This window comes from Chenopodium album, chromosome 20 (assembly GCF_948465745.1).
Source record: "Chenopodium album chromosome 20, dcCheAlbu1.1, whole genome shotgun sequence".
Taxonomy (NCBI): domain Eukaryota; kingdom Viridiplantae; phylum Streptophyta; class Magnoliopsida; order Caryophyllales; family Amaranthaceae; genus Chenopodium; species Chenopodium album.
This window is the reverse complement of record NC_137853.1, coordinates 8,708,289-8,730,064: the sequence shown is the minus strand read 5'-3', so window position 1 is coordinate 8,730,064 and position 21,776 is coordinate 8,708,289. Positions and strand designations below refer to the sequence as shown.

At 33.4% G+C, this 21,776-nt stretch overlaps 3 protein-coding genes across 4 annotated transcripts; 2 read left to right on the top strand and 1 right to left on the bottom strand.

The window, feature by feature from the left end:
* Positions 1-7,932, top strand: LOC145598187 (protein TPX2-like). 2 transcript variants are annotated; one of them, XM_081654505.1, is made up of 18 exons: positions 1-236; positions 1,260-1,415; positions 1,845-1,925; positions 2,347-2,512; positions 2,655-2,748; positions 3,232-3,282; positions 3,476-3,570; positions 3,742-3,814; positions 3,898-3,960; positions 4,076-4,156; positions 5,971-6,029; positions 6,571-6,649; positions 6,881-6,946; positions 7,036-7,098; positions 7,216-7,293; positions 7,374-7,421; positions 7,591-7,697; positions 7,781-7,932. In XM_081654505.1, exons 1-18 carry the CDS (start codon positions 59-61, stop codon positions 7,806-7,808), a joined length of 1,566 nt encoding a protein of 521 aa, XP_081510631.1. In that variant the 5' UTR covers positions 1-58; the 3' UTR covers positions 7,809-7,932. The 2 variants fall into 2 exon arrangements, with proteins under 2 accessions (XP_081510631.1, XP_081510630.1); XM_081654504.1 differs by having other exon boundaries at positions 1,842-1,925.
* A 59-nt stretch (positions 7,933-7,991) lies between these two features.
* On the bottom strand, positions 7,992-10,857 carry LOC145598186 (guard cell S-type anion channel SLAC1-like). Its single transcript, XM_081654503.1, has 3 exons — positions 10,145-10,857; positions 8,837-9,642; positions 7,992-8,729 (listed from the first exon to the last, which is right to left on the bottom strand). Exons 1-3 carry the CDS (start codon positions 10,748-10,750, stop codon positions 8,393-8,395), a joined length of 1,749 nt encoding a protein of 582 aa, XP_081510629.1. The 5' UTR covers positions 10,751-10,857; the 3' UTR covers positions 7,992-8,392.
* A 5,384-nt stretch (positions 10,858-16,241) lies between these two features.
* Positions 16,242-17,982, top strand: LOC145597688 (putative sugar phosphate/phosphate translocator At1g12500). The gene has a single exon (XM_081653921.1). It carries the CDS (start codon positions 16,345-16,347, stop codon positions 17,419-17,421), a length of 1,077 nt encoding a protein of 358 aa, XP_081510047.1. The 5' UTR covers positions 16,242-16,344; the 3' UTR covers positions 17,422-17,982.
* The last annotated feature ends 3,794 nt before the right edge of the window (positions 17,983-21,776 follow it).

Sequence of the window (21,776 nt, the reverse complement as noted above, 5' to 3'; positions counted from 1 at the left end):
TCTCTCTTCTTAGTTCTCAGTGCTTCTCTCTCTAAATTGTGCGCAAAAACCCAGTAAAATGGATGAAGAAATGGAAATGGAGGAGGAGATAGTTCATGTTTATGATGTTTTTGAGATTGATTTTGATTACGAATTTGATGCAACACGGTTCTTTGATTTCACTCGTCCTGAGTCGGAAGCTGAGTCGAGATTTTCCGAGTCGTGGTTTTCTAGAGCTCCTGATTATCCTCCTTCTCGTAAGTTGTTGGTTAAACCCTAATTTTGATTTGGGTTTTTCAATTTGAAATGGGGTTTTCTTGGATTTTTGAAAGATGGTGCATTTTTGTTTGGGTTTGTGAAATGTGTGAATTGGAAAATGGGGGTGGAAAATTTGAATGTCTTTTTATGTAATTTAAGGTTTTAGGATGGTAATTAGTGATTATTGATTTGTTGTTGTCAATTGGGTATTTTTTTTTTTATTTCTTAATTTGAAATGTTACTGCTTGAATTTGAAATGTTACTGCTTGAATTTGAAATGTTACTACTTGAATTTATGAACAAAATTACATACTTGTATGGTAGTTCTTAATTGTCATGTTACTAGTTTAAATTAAATTAGATTACATTATCAATGTGACAACTAATTCTGGACGGATGGAGTAGTATCACATGGTGACATGGGGGAAGGAATTACTGAATTAGGGAGGTCAAATGTAGGCAGACAGAGAGTTATTGAAATTGTTTTGTACTGAAAAGAAAATGTTAGATATTGGTGGAAAATGTCAATTTGAATTAATACTATCTAGGGTTTTGATTTAATAGTAATTGTGATTAAGAAATGAAAGGTATGTTGTCCATCACAAAATGTACACAAATCCAAGCCTTAATTTTTAGGGTTCTTTGAGCTGATTTTGTTTTTGAAATTGTATGAGCAAATGGGAAGGTATTTGGCCTGTTTTTAGTAAGATATGGATTGCATTGTGAATGGGTGACTTCTAACTGTAGCTTGCTTGAAGCTTACTGAATTATGAAATAATAATTTTTAATATTTAGACTTTTGACTTCAATTGCATTTTCTGATTTAGAAATGCTCGATTTAGGACTATTTTTTTCCTTTCTTAGAAAATGCTATTAATGTAAATGGCATCGAACAATAACATGTCTTTATGTGACTACATAATATTGTTATCAGAAATCTAATTATTGTTTACCCCTTAAGCTAAACCTTTGATTTTTCTTTTGTGAAGTTGACATGTTCTGCTTTTGACTCAACAATGCAGCTTTTGTTGCTCAACTATTTCCATTAAATGGTTTGAGCTCACCGAATGTGGATGTGTCCCCTAAGTCTAAATATAATGACAGATTGTCTAATGATGACGGTAATGCTAGTATTGATCAGCACGCAGAGTATTGCGATCAAGATGAGGCATGCAGAGGTATTACTTGAGGTTTTTGTTTATTTGTTCATTCCTTTTTTTTTTTTTTAATAAGTGTAGAGCTCTTGTAATTCTTATATGCTATCTAAGTCTTCATTTCTGAAATCTTTTTTGAAGAGTTTTGAACTTATGTAGCATGCCATTGTAGGCACGTGTAACTTATGCATATTTTTGCTTGTTACACTACATACACAAAGTCAGGGAAACAGAATGACATTTATTGTAATAAATACAGTTTAATTGTCATATTGCTTTTGTATATGTTCTGGAGTTGATCATTAAGGCTGTATGCTTATAATCATGCCAGAGGTGGTTTTTTGGGAATGTTGTGGACATTATTGATTTTGATTGAATTCTAATGGACTTCATGAGTTAGTTAATATGCTAGTCTGTTCTTAGCTATTTCTCCTCTCTCTCTTGTTGCAGAAGACAGTAGCCAAGCTTTACTGAGAAAATTATACGACGGCAATTTCCTAAATTCCCAAAATCAAGCCAAGTGTTCACATGGAGGTCTAATTTTTATTCTTTGGTTGTTATTCTTCCTTTAAATTGTATGCTGTGAGAAAGAAAATGAATTCTTACTTGGTTTAAGGAGGCTGAATTTTTATTTATGATCGTGAAAGTTCAATATTAATTGTTTGCGATTAATATGTTTTTTTTTTTAAAAAAAAAAATTGCCGAAGCAAGGAAGATGAGCAACCTATTTGTATTTATTTATATTTTATTATTTTTTTTATGACTACACGTTGTTTTAATTGTGTAAACATGCATTATTTGTTCGAGCTAAGTGAGTTTCCTAGGTGAATACTTTGCATCTCTGTATCCATCCTCTAAATAATCTGAAAGTTAGTACATTCCCTACTTTGATGTGGTAAAGTATTTGGTAACCCTTGGCTAGCTTCTTAAATACTGCTACTATTTAATATACCAGGTCCTAGAGGATTGACTTTCTTCAATCACTTGGCCCATGATAATATGAAAACAAAGCCTAAATCCCTAGCTAAGCCATATATGCGAAAGACTTCAACACTAATGAAGCCTACAGCGAGTCAGCTGGCGAAGCAAAATCAGCAACATCAAGTTTATAGTTCTTCTAGGTGAGTTTGGCATTTCTTTGTTATCTTATCCTTCTCTGTTGTGAGTGAGTTAGGGATGGAGACACGGAGTAGAGGATGAATATTGTACACGTTTTTCTTTTGAAGATATTCTGCTTTTTAATTGAAGATTTTATGCTGCCAGATTGCAGAAAAGCGAAGGCAATTCAGGAGCTCATGCTGGGATGGAAAGTCAAGCTTCAAAGAGGCAAAAGCTAGATGGTGGTCACTTACGTAAGGTATGTACACTCCCTTTTGGTTGGGCTTCTTGTAGAGAACTATGTTATGTGATCTAAAGTAGTCATTTACTTCAATTTATGCATCTTAGATGTAAATGTGAATGTGCAGCTCTACTTGTTTTAGGAGAAGTGTTATTTTGACATAATTTTGGTCAACTAATTTTCTAGATTATGTTTGCAGTTTGCACTTAAAGCTGGTAAGAAAAAAAAATTAAATCATCCCATGCGAATTTTAAATGCTTTCAGTCTCATTTGTACGATCTTAGTCATTGATTAAGATGCAGTGGTTTTTATGTTATGTTTATTAGTTTAATATGATATCGTATCTATTAGAAGGAAGTCTATTTTAATGTCTGTGACTCTGTACTTCATATTATTGATATGTTTTGTTTAATGTGTCTATTTTGATCCTGTACTTTATAAATTGATATGTTTTGTTAAATGTATACTACTATCGCTTAGTATTTGGTTTTCGTGTGACAGATTGTCGATATGAAGCAGCCAGTCAATCTAACCCACAAGTTGCCCAAAAAGGTATCCACACTTCAACAGAATTTGATGGATTTCTCTGCCTGCTTTCTCCATTGCATATCTGATTTTTGGCTAATAGTTAATGTTCGCAACAAGATTATTCTGTGTACTTGGTGTGTGCAAAAACGGGTACAATAATTTGCATTTTGGTTCTTGATCATTGGAATTTCTACTAAACTTTGATTTATCCATTTAGGATGCTGCGCAAGGCTTGAATTCGCAAGCTAGGCTAAGGATTACAATTCCAAGGGAGCCAGCCCTAGCTACCGCGCATAGAGCAGAACGGACAAGGTTGAATTATATTTTTTATCGTTATATTTGTATTATAACTTGCTTCCAATCATGTGTCCTTTGGTTATAAGGACTAATCATCCAACCTCAAGTCTAAAATACATGTTAGTAGCTGTAGCATTTATAAAATTTTGGCATATGGTTTACTTATTATTCTTCATTCATTTACAGGTTAACTAGCACTAAAGAAATGGAACACACAGCAACTGCTAGCAGATTTAAAGCAAGAACGTTAAACCGAAAGGTAAATCTTCGTGAATTCAGAAAAAAACTTTCAGTTTTATTTCTTAAAATTTTTGTTCAAGTGCTTCTTGCTGTAATGTGCAGACCCTTGAAGCTCCTGTTCTACCATTCTCAAAGAGAACTACACAGCATTTGCCAGATGTTAAGGTGAGGCATCAATGCCTTAGCCTTGTTTACCTTCCCCTTGTCCAAAAATACATGTCTGATGATGTTGATGTTGCTCTCAAACATCTTGGCTAAATTTTGTTGTATTACTTCATAGGCCTCTCACCTTAAAACAAATGGACGGAAAAACCCGAGTACCTCCACTGATGCATCGACGTCAGTCTGTCGAAATGATAAGGTTAAGTGTTGTGCTTAATGAATGTATCTGTCTCTACAACCATATCTTAGCCTCTTTTGAATTTTGCTTGTAATTCCATTTAATATAGCATTTACACTGCTTTTAAGTGCTTATAATATTGTACCATAAATGCATTACTATGGAATCTCACCACACTTACTTCCACATTTCTACTTTAGGCCTTGCTAGTATCTTTAACTTTATTTAGAACTATTTTTCATGACTTTTGATAAGCATTCGCTCTTTGTACTTTTCTTTTTAAGAGCACCTCCACAATCTACTTCAAATCCGGAAATTTATCTTTGAACTGCTCTGCATGCACTACTTGATACCCATTCTTATTTCCTGTCCTCTGCATGTGTCTCATTATTAATGTAGTAGCATGGCCTTTTACCATGTGGGAAACATAATATGGCTGTGTGTTGAAATGTGACTGAAATTCAGCAAGTTTTTGATTGTTTAAAACATCAGACAATGACATGGGTGCATGAAGTGCATAAAATTCTGATGCGTATTAAGGACCATAGATCAAACATTCATTTCAAACGGATTTATCAGATTTGGTATGAGTAAATGGATGACTACCATGAGTAAAATGCTATGAATGGCTGACACTAGATTCAAGTAGAGACTACAATGGTCATAATGTAGCTGAAATTCTGCCAAATGTGATTATGGGGAGGGTGGTGGGTTTCTAAATGTAAGCTCACCTTTCCTTTAACCTGTCTAGTAGTGAGAGTTACCATGAACAATTATAAATTATTGTGTTTAAGTGTGGTAGTGTTAGTGTGTCTTTAAGCCCCTCCTGCAGTAAATGTATAAAATAAAGAGAAAATAAAAGTTTCTCAACATGAGAAACATTCTTTTTCGGTCATTCGTCATTTTCGGTCAATAAGTTGGGTAATATTGTAATTTTGTCAAATAAATAAATGAATTCTAGCATTAACAGAGCAGCTTCAATGGAGAATTGAAGAACAACTATAAGAAGTTTAATGAAGAAATCGAACAGGAGCTCTAATGGAGGTGCATGATGCACTACCCTTTAAGGTTAACCATGACCCTTATATCTCTATTGTTTTTTAGGATTTTCGTTTAATTTTCGTGGAAATGGTGGTTCACGAGAGGAAAAATTGACAACTTTAATGGAGTACTACTTAAAAGAAAATGGTTGGAAGAGGACGAAGAAGAAGGATGAAGATGGAGGTGGGTCGCAGGACGGGATCGAAGGAAGATGATGGAGTCGGGTTGGTTGTTAATGGAGATCTGAGGAAGAAGGAGGGACGGGAGGAAGAAGGAGATTGGGGAAAAAAAGCAAAAAAGTAAAAATAAAATAAAATAATATATTAATAAAGTTTGTTTTAATTACTAAAATGCCATATTTGTAAAACATCAATGTTTCTCATTTTGAGAAAAAGGGCAAAGCCTTAAAATAAAGTCTTGGGCCTTTGGTATCACTTGTACACAGAAATCTTGTTTCTCGAGAACTTTTTTTTTTTTTTTTTTTTTAATTTTATTTTTAATTTTATTTTTTATTATTCTATAATGGCTGTAGGGGCTACCTGTAATTTAAATCATATTTTCACAACCTTAAATCATTTTGGGACTAAGGCTTTGTTATTGTTGTTGTTTTTGTATTTTGACAACTTGCCAATTATCCCTTCCTTGGGGACATGCCTTGAGTTGAGCAAATACAAGCTAGTATGAGAAAGGACCTTGTGCCTTTATGGCTGTCATTTGTGATTTTATTTTTTATTTTTACCTGTGTGCTGTGTCCTAATGGTTTATTCTTGGCGACTAATAATCTCTGAATACAGGTTTTGAACAAAGTTCATGCTGATAGCTCTATAGAAACTGGAAATAAGGATGGAAAAGGGTATGTAATAGCATCTGTATCTTATAGCCCGTATTTCACTTGTTTTGTTTGGTGGGGATCAATTTGTCATTGATGCGTCTTCATATCTCTCTGTCACATTGTTTACTGATCTACAAATGTTGGTAACAGTCTCAACGTTACCTTTGCCTACAACAGAAGCTCATTATTTACAATAATTTTGGAACTCACTCTTTTACCTTCCCAGACTCTGTTTTGCATGGGGTTTATTATGTACAATATGAATGATTCATATTGATAATAAATGGTGGTAGTTGGTAGAGTTTTTCAAAGTATATTATACATGTACATGGTCATTGCTGTAATATTGTAGTATGTAGGAGCTTCATGTTGATTATTCATGAAATGATCTTAAGCTATCGTGTATCATTCCTGAAACAATGATTACTTAAATATGCTTAATCTGCATATAATTAGCTTATCTTGTTATGGGTGAACTGATTATTCCATCCTATGTATCGAGTGTGCAATACAATTCTGTGCCAGATGGTGGCTTACGTTGGGTTGATATTGCTTTGTGCAGAAGTGATTCTGTGGATGTTCCAAAAATGGCTGTACACCAAGTTGTACATAGCTTTAAAGCACGGCCTCTTGATAGGAAGGTAATGAATACTAGTTATCAAAAGACATTGATTTTCTTTTTTTTTTATTTTTTATTTTTTGTTTTATATTTTATTTTATTTTTTTTACTGTGAATCTGTGATCATGGAAGCAGCTAGCTTCATAATTTTAAAAAATTCTGGTTAAACTTTATCTTGCGCTAGCTCCATCAGTAAACCTACTCATTCCTTTCATAAAATAAAGTTGAATTGGTTTACATTGTCTGTATGCAGATATTGGCTAGTAGAGGAGACATAGGTGTTTTCAGAAATAATAAGCGGGATGTTACTGTACCAAAGGTAGTTTGTCATGCTCATACTCTTGATTGGTGCTTATATAGTTATATGCATTGCTTTGAAGCATATTCCTTACAACTTTTTTCCTCTAGGAATTTATGTTTCAGACATCAAAGAGGACTCAGCCAAATCTTCCAACAGAGCTTTTTAGCAAGGTATCTTTGCTTTCTGGTCGTTTGGTGGATTATTATTTGCAGATGCCATACTAATGTCTCTTTTAGAATGATATAATCGATCTATATTTCATAATGCTTTCTTTGTACAATTTGCAGCTCTCGCTTGCTGGTGAACCCCATTCAAAAAACTGTGCACAGGCTGAGTTACCCCAGAACACTACTATTCCAGCAAAGGTTCCTTCTTATACAATAACTTGAAGCATTTTCTTTCCTTTATCCTGGAACCTTGCTGACTTCTCACTTCTTGCTTCAAGGAATCAAAAGAAAATAGATGGGAATCTTCTCATCTGAATAAGCAAAATGTAAGAAAAATTTCTTTTGTTGGCAAATTAGCTTTTCGATTGATTGTTTTTATTATCAGTTGTCTTTTGCTTGTCTAGATTAGTTTTGAGTTAAACTTTTATACATCTTGAATTCTAGATCTCTATGGATTACTGGATAGTTCTGCATCTCATAAACTGCTCTATACAGACAATACATCTGCCAAAAGAAAAATTAGACACTCGTAATGGAAAGGAGCGATTGACTGTTGCTAATGGAAGAACTGGTGAAGTTAATTCTCGTTGTGGCATGAACAGGTGCTTTTTTCATCTTTAATTAGGTAGCTCTTTGCTGTTAATTTGTACAATTATTTGATTATTGTATGTCATGTTTACTGTAGGCCTTTAGGGAGCCGGAGACAACAATAGCACATATTTTTCATCTTAGACTAGTCCCATAATCCAAGATGTATAGATGCCTTTCGATGAAGTTTTATACCAGGGCTGAGGAATCGGTGTCACAATATATGCAGGAAATGGTTAAGCTTTTCAAGCTCTTACAGAATAAATTTAACTAAGCTTTGTATAGAAATGTTGCACCGCCTTTTTATTCAAACTTCTTGTGCCCCCATTTTCGCCTGCAGCCATAGATTAATCCAATACAATCTTCATCAGAAGGTGATACAGGAATGTAATTCAACAAAAGGAAAACAATTATTCTCATCAAAGAAAATTTATGCTTAAAAATTTTATGTCGACTTTGTCCTATTTAGATGCATCTGCAATGTGTTAAGGTTCTGCAAATTCGTAAAATGCTTTTAGCTGCGGCATTAGGATGGATTTATCACAGGGATATAACTTTATAGCATTCATGACACAGTAATGGTAAAGAATCAGGCACTATTTTGACCCAGTGTTGGATTCATGCCTTTGGTACATACATACAAACAGAGTAACAATTAACGTCAAAGTATCAATTCTGGTGCTAAGCTTTCATTTGTTGCTGCTCTTGCTTATGAGTTGTTTTTAGTCATAGCCGAAACAAGTGAAAGGGGAGACTGTTTTGTCCATCGCCTTATACCATTTGCTTTTTTAGGCTTCTTGTTATGTTCCTTCCCTTGCTTCCTCTTTGCTATGGCAATGGCAAGATCATTTGGGAACAAAGTTTGCCAGACAAAGCCATGTAAAATGGTTGAGACGAATAGTATGGCCACCATTGTACTAGACATAAATGACAGGGATAGAGCTAGGCCCTTGCTTCCTATCGATGGTGCCTGCTCTGCATACTTGATAGTAGCGATTGATGCAGTGGTCATCGGGAAAGTATATGACCACCATGACATTGAAAACCTGAGCAAGAGAAAGTTGATCACATAAACAATTCATTGCTCAAAAAGAAGAAGATATATGCTTGTAAATATTTTGTGTACATACTAGTAAAACTCTAAATAGGATACCTGAAGCCAGTGAAGAAGGTGGGTCGAACAACAAGTGAGATATAGAGAAACAAGGCAATGAAGAAGCAAGTCCTTGATAAGCCATCAAACTCACCATAAATAGCCTCCCATGCAATGCTTGCTGCAGCCGGTGTTGCAATGAACATACAATATACTGGGTGTAACTCCTTGGGCAATGTTTCACTCGTAGGCAATCTTTGATAAAGAGTAACAAAGACTACAAGGTAATGCGCGAAACCCACTGCCCACAGAAACTTTGCAGGCTCTTTCCACCCTACCCTGGCTCCTAAAATGGCACCAACAAAGTTGCCAATAACTGAAAGATGAGAAGACGGGTTAGCTACCATGCTTAAACGCCGTCTTCCTCCAGAAAGCCATTGACCATAGATCTTAAGCTCGAGTATGAATGTTGGTATGACAAAAACACAAAAAACAGCGGGATGGAGGGTGTTTGGTGCTATTCTTGGGGGGACTCCTATGGCCATAAACATAGCTACAATCCATGGAGCAAAGAAGAAGTTAACTCGAACAGGATGGAAGTACTCTCTTTTGATTGCTTCAAAGTAGAATATGCATTTGAGTAGATAAGTGGTACACACCAATACTAAAATGAACAAGGCTAGGATCCAGAGTACTAGGTTAATTAAAGGGGTTACTTTGAGGAACTTCATTGCCGGGCTGACTGATAACGACTTCCATAAGATGGATTGGCTGCTAAGGCCAAGGCAAATACCGAAACAACCTATTGGGAATCGGAGCAAAAATGGCCATGTCTCATCCCTTGGTAAAAGAATGTCATCATAGTCCTGAAAAACAAGTACAATTCAGGTATCTGCATAGAGAAAATTCATCATTTGATAGAAACAACAAACATGTCATTGGGTAGGTAGTAATGGTAATAGTACGAGCATTAAGGAATTTCAAAGTTTAACTATCGGTGTTTTTTGAAGCCCTAGACACATATATCGTGCTGAATATATCATCTATGGGACATATATGACATACCACTTACACAAATAACACAATCAACTTTAACATGTCTTTTGGAATGCCCTAGACATATAACGTGCTAAACATAACATCTATGAGATGTATAGGACATACCCCTTACATAAATCAATTTAAACATCGATATGGTAAGAATTAAAGGTTCTAGAGGGCATATTGCAAAATTATATATTTGGGACATATAGGACATACCAACTACATAAATCAACTTTAATATCAACAATATTATATATGATGGGCAACAAATATTTAAAATCAATGACATACACAGTGTAACAAAATATTATGTGTAAACAATACCTTCACTTGATCTAGCTCAGGACCTCTGAGAGCAGCAAAGTATCTTCCTGCAGGAACAGAATCATCTCCACCTTGAGAGTGTTGAGACCCATTATTATTATTATTTTTATTGTTATTATTATTGTTATTGTTATTATTGATATTGTTATAATTATTAATATTATGATTATTATTAATCTTCTGATTATAATCCACCTCATTAGTATTTTCCTTTTTCAAGTGCATCAAAGAATTCTGCTTAGTAAGAGATGATTTAGTCTTAAACATGCTAAAATCACCCTTTTTAACTTCTCCAACAACAGCTCCACTACTTTTTGCACCTAAACCTCCAAGACTTCTTCCACTCCTACTAAGTGCAACTCTCTCATTTTGTTGCTTCCCTTTTAAAACAGAGAATCCCGTTTCAAGAGATACTTGTCTACTTAAGCTACTCCTGTTTCTTGCCCTTCTTGCTGGTTCTTGAAGCCTTACCGGCCTCGACCTCCCTCGTTTCTGAGCCGTTGTTGTTGTTGTTGTTGTATTCGACGTTGTTCCTTCATCTTCTTCTGACAATACTTCTTGTATATCTATCAAATGAACATTGGAATCAGGTGGAGTTTTGTCCATCTTATCTTAATCTCACAAAATTGTTGGTTTTTGCTCTAAATAAACCTTAACGTTACATAATTGTATTTTTTTTTTTTTGGTATGTCCTTATATTATATGTATGTAGTCTTGCATATATAATATAATTGCTTATTTGATAATGTGATTGTATGCAAAAGTTTGCCTTTTAACTTGCTTTTTCAATATGAATCAAAATGTTGGTTTCTAAGCGTGAAGAAAATCACGGGAAAAGGTGAAAAGAAAAGTTTTTTTATAAACCAATTGGTATTTCATGAATTTTGAACCATTAGTTTTGGTTTTGGTAGATGAAATTGAAGGGTTTAAAGGATCACCTCGTGAAGCTAGGCGTGTTGAAGATCTATGGTGCCAACTTGAAAAGGGAAAAGATTTTGATTGCTCAACGAGGTTGATAAAACTCCATAGAAAAGATTTCACGGGTTGAAAGGTAAACGGAAATTCAAGGTTGACGACAAATTTTTAAAAACTTAAATTGGGTCTTTTGTCGAATTAAAATCCTCTGTCCCATTTAGTTTGTCCTAAAATAGGTTTGTTTTTAACAAATATAGTAAAGATATAAAGGGTAGAAATGAGTTGTTATAAAACAAGAATTTGTGAGTTACATTATTCTGTTGGCATAGGAACCTATGAGTGCAACTAACCTTTTTACAAAATAAATACTCCATATAAGAAAACAGTATAACTTATACTTGTAAAATTCATTTTCACGACATTGTAGCTAAGATTTACCTTTTTTTTTTTTTTTTTTTTTCATTTTATGATATTAGTAGAAAACTATGCCAAGTATACCTTGAACAGCCGCACAGGTCCCATCTAATCCGAGTTAGCGGCATATTAAAGCTTCTTAGAAGTAAGGGAAATGTTGACGAAATCCTCTCCCCCAATAGACTTTGAATGGGATTTGATCTTACAAACTCGTCATGATTATGATGTTTATTTTTTTATTTTTATTTATTTATTTATATTTTTTTTTTTTTGGGGATGAAAGTTAGATTTACCAATTGAATGATCAATGTTCTAGCATTTGGTGTTTCCTACTCCCATATTTCCACATACTTGTTTAATTAAAATTTTATCACAAATTCTAAGGAGCATTTGTGCTTTTAGGGAACTAGAATGTGCTCATGGAAATGCATGAGGTTTCTCAATTTACAATGTTATTTTATTTGGTACACATATGAGAGATGAATTAGTAGAGCAGGACTACTGTTTATTTTCATATTATTTGTATTGTTGTGTAATAAGAAAAAGTTTGCTTACACAACCTGTTCTATTCAACTTATTCAAATAATATTCAATAAAAGTAATTTAAGCTCAGCAATAATAAGGTTAGTTTAGTAAGAATAAGTTTTAAGTTGTAAAAATCAATAACATTAATGAACAAATATAATATAGAATCAATAAAATAAGTTATAATTGTTTTCAAAAATAAAATAAGTTATAATCAGAAAAAATAATTTAAGTATTGTAAAAGTAATATAAATTCAATAAGAGAAATTTAAATTCAGAAATAACTCCAATTCAATAAAAATAATTTTAATTCAGTAAAAATAAAGGAAAGAGAAAATGTCCTAAGGTAATTGATTTATTAGAGATGGATTTAATAGATGATAAATACACTTTAATTTAACAAATTTTGAACCGGTGCTTAAAGTCCATTTAAGTGGATTGTTTACAATTTGTGTTGTATAATTTTTATTTCGATCCAAATTTGTATTGTATAATTGGTTGTATGTAGTATATTACATCACCATGATCAGTTATTAACTCATTTGAAAGATCTACAAATATAATAAATATAATACGGAGGAAGTTAAAATTAGTTTTAGGGCTTGTTCACATTTACTGAAATAAGCTAAACTGAATTGATTATAGTTGAACTGAACTGAACTGATTGGAGCTGAACCGAACTGATTGGAGCTGAGCTGAAATGAATATTTAATGAGAGAGGGAAATTAGGAGCTGAACTGAACTGAACTGATTGGAGCTGAACTAAATTGAACTGAATTGATTGGAGCTGAACTGAATTGAAATTAAGTAAATGTGAGCAGGCCTTTAGTTAGGCCCCGTTCACTTCACCTTATTTTTGCTAAATGGAAATTAGTTTTCCTAAACTGAAATTATTTTTGTAGATTTTCTATTTTATTTTTTCTTTAAGCTTACTGATTTTTAATGAACTGAAATTATTTTTGCTGAACTGAATTTATTTTTACTAAATATTATTTTTTTTAAGGTGAAGTCAAAAATGCTTTATATACACACTATGCAACAATTTTATATCTTAGTCCAAAGATATCTTAATTGGTGGATTATCCGAGATTGCCCGATATAGGATTTGGGGTAAAATAAAAATATCATTTAAAATGTGACCAATCTATGACTGTAGGCTAAGATTTAGAATAATAATGTAGATTTGGGAGTCAACTTGTTTCCAACTAGAAGTGGTAAATGAGATCTTAAGCTTCGCCACTTGACATGGGTTTCGGATTTTAATTTAGCTGTGTGCAGTAGACTGTGTGGACTGTGGAGTATACACCACTCACCCAATAATTAAACTTAGGTTTACATCTGTTTATCATGCAAAGATTCGTTGTCATACTTTAATTTGATATACATTATTTCATTTCATATACTCAATTAAAATTAGATATTAGTCATGAATTATTACTAGTTTGAAAAAGAGTCATAAAATTTCATTAGAGAAGTATTTGACTTCAAGCTTTTTAAGATGGGATGTACATACTACATAGTAATGTATGTTAAATAAAGTTTGGCTAAACAAATATTTTTCTTTATATTTAATGTCATATATGCGGATTATTATACAGAGTATCTAATAAAGTAGAACAAATATACAATACGACTACTAAAGTTTACAGAAAAGAATAGTTAAAGTAAGATAAGCTAAGAGACGGTGGAAGGAATATAAGATGTGATCTGTAAATGCGGAAGAAGCCTGAACCAAAACAAAAAACAAACATGAATTTTCAACATAATCATGAATTAAAATATGTACAAAAGTCAACGGTACACACTATCACACTACTACTCTACTACGGTGTATTACACCGAAAACTCTCACTCGTACTAAGTATTTGCTACTCTAATTTTGGGTTTATAGAAAAGCACACCTTAGGGCCTGTTCACATTTACTTAATTTCAGTAAGTTCAGCTTCAATCAGTTCAGTTCAGTTCAATTCAGCTCCAACCAGTTCAGTTCTGTTCAGCTCTTAATTTCCCTCCTTCATAAAATATTTATTTCAGCTCAATTCAGTTCAGTTCAGCTCTTAATTTCCCTCCTTCATAAAATATTTATTTCAGCTCAATTCAGTTCAGTTCAGCTCTTAATTTCCCTCCTTCATAAAATATTTATTTCAGCTCAATTCAGTTCAGTTCAGCTCTAATTAGTTCAGTTCAATTCAGTTCAGCTCCAATCAGTTCAGTTCAGTTCAGCTCAGTAAATGTGAACAAACCCTTATTCATTATCTACTACTTTCGTTTCTTACTAACTGTAACCAAATGAATTATTTTTACCTTACAAATAATACCCTTTTGATGTAGTTAATACTCCCTCCGTTTTTAAATACTTGCTCCACTTTCCTTTTGCAACCGTTTTTAATTACTTGCTCTATTTCCGTATTTGGAAATCTTTTATAATATTTAATTCTTTTTTCTCAACTAGTGGACCCATTTTTATTACTTTTAGATTCTCTCTCCTCCAATTTACCTTCCACTAACCCTACTATCTTCATATTTTAATATTTATTCAATATCTCCTAAAACTCCGTGCATGAAAAAATGGAGTAAGTATTTAAAAACGGAGGGAGTATAAAACAGATGTACTTGTAGCATTATATCTCAGTGTACCTGGTGGTAATTAGTAAGTGCACTTAAAGTATTTTATCTTCCTCATTTGATCAATAAAACACAATCTCAAAGAAAGAAAATTGTTTGGTATAACACCTGGTTCTAAATGTCCCCAAGTGTAAGATACCAATTGCTCTTCACTTCTTAAAAGTCCGAAACTCCAATGGGTCAACCCAGCTCAGGTTGGCAGGATAGATAATTTGGCAGAGTAGGGGAAGTTAAGGGAATCTCATTCTCCAATCTAATTGTCACTAGTGGGGATCGAACTTTCATGGCTGGTCTAGAAAGTTTCGGTAAACTTGGTGCATAATAATTTTATACTTCCTCCGTTCTATTAATATTGCAACAATGGACTTTTTGCACTATTCATCACTCTTGTTTGACCATATAATATGATTTATACGTTAAGCAAAATATAGTCATGTGGGATCTTGTTGGATTCGTCTCATAAAATACTTTCACGATATCAACTTTTTATAATTTTTACTCTTACACAATTATAGATATTTAGCATATAAAATCTGCTTCGGGATGCGTAATTTCCTCCTTATTGCAATATTAACAGAACGGAGGAAGTAGTACATTAGTTAGTTTTAGAGTTACTTTCAGAATTTTTGAGGTAACTATTAATATTTTCATTGTAATTTTTAACTTGTTTGTTAGGGTTACTCGGGTATATTTGCCTTTATACATTAGGAGTCCAGGTGATCAAAATTTGGGACAAGGCAGACCTTAGCATCAAATCTTATACCCATAACTGTAAAAATTTGATGGACTTATTGGGCCAAAGCAGACTTTGTTGGGCCTGATGCTAAGGCCTGACTCAACCCTTAGCATCAGGCTTGTTTGAACTCGCACTTTTTTCGAGTCGGGCCAGGTTCGACTAGTGGACAGGCCATAGTTGATCACCTCTAACTAAAAGTAGTTTTTTACAACTTGATACGGAGTAATATTTTTTTTTCTAATTAAAAGTAATCAAAGAAAATTAGATGAATAGTGCAAAAAGTCAAAAATACAAAACGTTGTACGTGCAAAAATAGGGATGGAGTATAGTTCTAAATGTACAAGCAGTACAACCATTTGTTTGAATCTACAAAGTTACATTTCCAAAGAAATGACGAATATCATAAGAATCCAATTCTTGGAAACATATAGTGGAATAATCCATTTGGTTGACTTAAAGACTACCAATTAAATGATCTGCAGTGATTATGTAGAGAAAAAAAAAATACATATAATTCTTCAAAATTATAAACTTATTTCAAGTTTTCAACCAACCAACCAAACCATTAGAAGAGTCCCCAAATTCTCTAAAATTCCCGGAAGATATAAAAGAGCTCCCTTCCCAAAATCAGCTTATACTAAAGTCTTCACTACATCCATTTTCACACGAGCAAGTAGTGCAAATTTACTACTACTTCTACAAAGCAAAGAGAGAAATGAGAGACAAAGACAGATCACAAATTCATTATCTTAGATCAGATCAAGTGTATGTTAAATAAATCATCATCTCTTTATTTTTAATTCTTCTTTAAATAAAAAATAATTAAAAAGTCACCTTCATCTACAAGACTACAAGGCTACTTCACCGACAATTAATCCCCCACAAAATACCACCAAATTTTATCATCCCCAATCAAATCACTCCTCTCCACCTCACTTTACTCATTCCCTCATCCCATCTCCCTACAATCCCATCGCCACCACAAATGGTGGTCGAACCTCAAACCAAATGGACACCCCGTCGCAACAGCAACCCAAAACTCGACTCCTCCCCAGACCAAATCCTCCTCGAAATGCCCCAAACACCCCCATCCGACGCTCGTAACAACAACCTCCACCACATCGCCGCCGTGTCCGCCACCACATCAATCACAACTCTCACAATAGTCCTTGCTTGGTACTCCTCCAACATCGGCGTCCTCCTCCTAAACAAATACCTCTTAACCATTTACGGTTACCGTTACCCTATCTTCCTCACCACGATCCACATGATTGCATGCACCTTCTACTCCTCCTTCGCCATCCACTCCCTCCGCCTTGTGCCCGCCCAGTACATCCAATCTCGCAAACAACTCCTCAAAATCTTCTCATTATCAGTCATCTTCTGCTTCTCAGTAGTATGCGGCAATGCGTCACTTAAATACATACCCGTATCCTTCAACCAGGCCATCGGCGCCACCACCCCTTTCTTCACCGCCATCTTCGCATTCGTAATCACCTGCAAGAAAGAAGCTCCCATTGTCTACTTCTCCCTCCTTCCCGTTGTGCTCGGCATTGTCGTTGCTTCCAACAGCGAACCCTTATTCCACCTCTTCGGATTCTTCCTCTGCGTGGGGTCTACTGCAGGGCGGGCACTGAAGTCTGTAGTACAAGGACTACTCCTGACGTCGGATTCAGAGAAGCTGAACTCGATGAATTTGTTAATGTACATGGCCCCTATGGCGGCTGCCGTTCTCCTACCGTTTTCGCTTTACATAGAAGGCAACGTAGCTGGGATTACAATCGAGAAGGCGAAACAAGACTGGTTTATTGTGTTTCTGTTAGTAGGGAATGCTACTGTGGCGTATTTGGTTAATCTGACTAACTTCCTGGTGACGAAACATACGAGTGCGCTGACGTTGCAAGTGTTGGGGAATGCGAAAGCGGCGGTTGCGGCGGTGGTTTCGGTGTTGATATTTAGGAATCCGGTGACGGCGATGGGAATGGTTGGATTTGGGGTTACTGTCATGGGTGTTGTGCTTTACACCCAAGCTAAAAGGAGATCTAAACTTACAGCTCATTGAAATTATTTTATTTTTTTTAGTTTTTTTTTTTTTTTTTTTTTTTTTTGAAGTTTGAAGTTTTTTTAGTATTTTTTTAGTTTTGGGTAAATAATAAAGATACCAAAAATTATAAAAAAAAAGGAAAAATGAAAAAAAGGAAGAATTTATTCTTTGTGATTTTTAGGAGTATTTTTTTTTAAAGGGAAATTAACTCCAATTACTATCATAGTGTCATTACTATTATTACTCTCCATACTTCAAAGTTGATTAAATTTGTTTTTGTTGAATTTATATTGTATTGTGATTATTTTTTTAAAAAAAAAAAATAATTTGATGGGGGATATTGTTGTTATTCCAAAGGGAGAAGCAACTTGTGATGAGCATTAATAGAAAGGAAAAGGAGATTCCATTTTTTTTTTTTTAATTTGCTTGTAATTGTACTTTGTATAAGGACCAATTCAATAACAAAAAGTTAGGCAAAAAGAAGAATGGCATTAATGTCTTCTTCCTTTTTTCTTTAATTTTTGTTCGATATGTTGTTTTTAGCTTGTTGTTTTCATTTTTTTAATTGCTTCATTATTGAGGATTTATTTTGGGTGTTTGAATGATTAGAGAACAAGAGCACAATCTAAAACTATGGAATTTGCATTGATTTATATATGTATCGATTATTAGAGAATTAATTAGGTGATGGAAATTCTTCTAATAAAATTGTGTGTTAGGTTGTATAATTTTAATTCCAAAGAGACCAAAACTTTTAAATTTTTTATTTCCTCCTTTTCTAGTAATGGCTTAAATAAAGTAATTTTCCGCTCTTTTCAATCACTTGCATTCCTCTTCTCTCTTAAGTCTTAACTAGATTTTTTTTTTTCTAAATAAAAATAAAGAACTAATATAATGAAAAACAAACAAAATTTATAATCTAAGATAATTTATCATCACTAAAAGTGAATTTGAATATATTTTAAAAAAAAACCAATTAACCATATAAAATTTTAATCACACTATTTAGTAACCTTCCAAAAAGGTCCATATTAATATTATCCACTTTATAAGTTTATTCTCTTACAACTTACAAGGTTTATTTATCCAAAAATAAAAATAATAATAAAATAAAAAAAAGGTTAATTCATTATGAGCCTACCAAACAAAGGCAAAAATAAAGTATGGAATAGTTGAGTGGATGAGATTGGTAGCATTTAATAAGGCCATTTGGGACCTACTATCAAGTGGCGGCCGTCTTAGTGTTAATCTAGCAGCTTAGTTGTCATTGTATTGACAGAGCAGAGTGATAGAAGATCAATTGAAAATTAGTTGGCAATTTCACAATTTAATTACTCATACCATTTTTTTGTTGTTATTTAAATAAAATTACTAGAAAGTGTAATATATTCAAATTGGTTTGTATAGAATAAGAAACATCCAAAGTTGTAGCACAGTGCATAAGTAATAGTGGCATCTTTTTATGGTAAAAAAGCCAATGTTTGTGTTCAATTTGTCGGCAAGTAAATTAAATTATAGGGTATATAAATTAAATTATTGTGCATGAATTAGAATTGACGTTAACGCCATGGGACAATTCATATTTAATGTAGTATGGACTATGGTATATATAGTACTACATGATTGCAAATTTGTCATGCCTCATTTTTCATACCTACATTCGTTTACGAACAAGGTATTCCTGCAAATTAAACAATCTTTAAGCTAGTACTTAATTTTCGTTTTTTTTTTTTTTTTTTTTCTTTTGTTTATATCAATTATATGTACAAAGGATTCCCCCTCAAAAAAAAAAAAAAAAAATGAACACAGGATTTGTGGGGTTTAAATCTGAATTTTGTTATTGACACATTATAAGATGCATTACTACTCTGAAATCTGAATGTTGAATGTGAAAAGTTAAAATTTATTAGACTTGAAAATCTTATTATATACTGTAACTGTTACAATGTTAAGATAGTACATACACCTCATTTTATTTTATTTTATTTATTTTTTTTTTTTTTGAAATAAGTACATACACCCTATAGTTTCTCTGATTTTAAATACTAGTATATGTTTTTCATTTCTTTTTAAAATCTTAATTTGTATCATGATTTTTTTCAATAGTGATGTGAATTTAATCCTGACATTGAAATTGGAACATTAAGTGTAGTAGATATGCCATCTATGTGACTAACTGACTATGGGTAAGTTCTCCCTCAGATTATTTTTAGTTTAGTTTAATTCAGTTCTTAATTTCTTTCTCTCATAAAATATTTAGTTCAGTTCATTTCAGCTCAGTTCAGTCAATCAAAACAGGTCCTATGTCTACAAGCTTAACTTGAAAATGAAATAAAAACTACGTGACATTTAATTTTATGGTCACCAAATATTTATTCAAGCATGGACATACCAAATACTTCGTATTAAGATGGTATGTGTCTATCTCCATTGTTATATCATTGATTTAGAAATTTACAGTTTAAGCATTTGACTGATTGTTATTATACAATGTACGAACAAATTAAATCTTTAGCTTCTTAAAATAAACATACTACACCTCTCTTCATTTTGTCATTTTTTGCTTTTAAATTAGTTTTTCCTTTAGTACGTATTTTAATACAAATTAGCGTTTCAAGTTAGTAAATTAAAGCTTTTAGAGATTTTCATCCCAAAGAACGGACTTGAATGACCTGTTCTCTTCAGATTATTTTAAGTTAAGTTAAGTTAAGTTAAGTTCTTAATTTCCCTCTCTCATAAAATATTCAGTTTAGTTCAGTCAATCAGAATCGGCTCGAAATTGAGAAACTATACTACCACACACTTTGACTAATGTTAGTTTAGAAACGTCTATTCCAATATCGTTAATTTATTTATACTCCCTACTTGGTAGTATTAAATTAATTAGACTATATATATGAGCTGCCCCTTTAAATGACTAGTGAGGTGGTGAGCACTGAGCAGTCACAAGTGAATTCGGGCATATTTCATGGCGTAGGGCGTAGGTCATCATCCATCGATCTCAAGCCTATAGTTCCTTTCTTTCCGTGCAGCAGATAAGTTTTTGGCCAATCACAATTAAATTGCAAGTCAAACGAGTTAATACAAATTGAGAGTACTAACGTTTGGGAAAAGTTGCACAAAAGGGACTCAAGTTTCACAAGTTGCAGTTAGAGTACTCAACTGAAACTTTACCTTCTACAACAGGTTAACAAAACAATTAAAAAAAAGGAAAAAGAAAATTCTGATATAAAGTCAGAAGGTACTAACGTTTGGAATAGATTTATTTGTTAGCAATTAAAATATAGCCGTTAGAACTTCAAAAAAGAACAGACTTCTATTTAAACTCCTCTCCACAGCCCATCTTCATCAATTTTCATTTTCTGCAAAACCAAAAAAAAAAAAAAAAAAAAAAAAAAAAAAAAAAAAAAACCAGAAGAAGCTATATCAAAAAATTGAAGCAGAAGTTATAATTTATTTGAAAGGACTTGTAACATGTCAAGGCTAAGCAACTCTGGTAGCAGATGTCACTGTGGGTTGTTGGTGTCTAAGAGCAGGGCATGGACAAGAGATAACCCTGGCAGAAGGTTTCTTGCTTGCCCTGACTACGATGTAGAAACTGAAAGGAGGGGCTGCAAATTTTTCAAGTGGGTGGACATGGAAGACCCCAATGAATGGCAGAAAGAAGTAATATTGGGCCTTATGCAAGAGAAGCAGGAACTAAAGAATGAAGTGATGTGTATGAGGAAGGAATTGAAGGAAGCAAACAAGTATGCTAGAAAGGTTGAAAGTGATTATGTTATGCTTAAAATGAAGAGGGCTGCAAGGATGAATTTAGGCATTAATTGTGACTTATGGAAGTTTATTGTTGTGCTTATTGTGGTTGGAATTTGGTATGCAATGAAGAAGTGATGAAATGTACCTTGTGCTGCTAGTTGTTGCTGTTTCTCTTTTTCTTTGCTAAATCCTGTAAGAATTAATGAAATTAGTGTAAGAACTTATAGTAATGAATCAATGAAATTGAATAATGTCAATGTTATTATTATTACTTGCAATGCTTGACTTGTAATGGTGTTGCTGTTTTGGCTCTGCTGCTGGCTTGACATAGGGTACTGGTCCTAGCTGAAGGAGTAGACAGTTTGCTCTCCTTCAAGATCAGTGTAAAATGCTCTATGTGGTTGCTGTTGAGTTGGCCTAGGGCATGGTGGAACCTGTTAATTAGGAAGAACAAGTTAAAGAATAAGTAAATTAACTTAAATTATGTAATCAATTTGATAAATTAGATTTTCTTACTGATGCAACTCTCTGAAAGCCATTAGGATATGTGTATACACCATAACCCCTCATGTGCATGGGCACGGAATTGGTTGGTGCATTCCCAGCACTTGGACCTT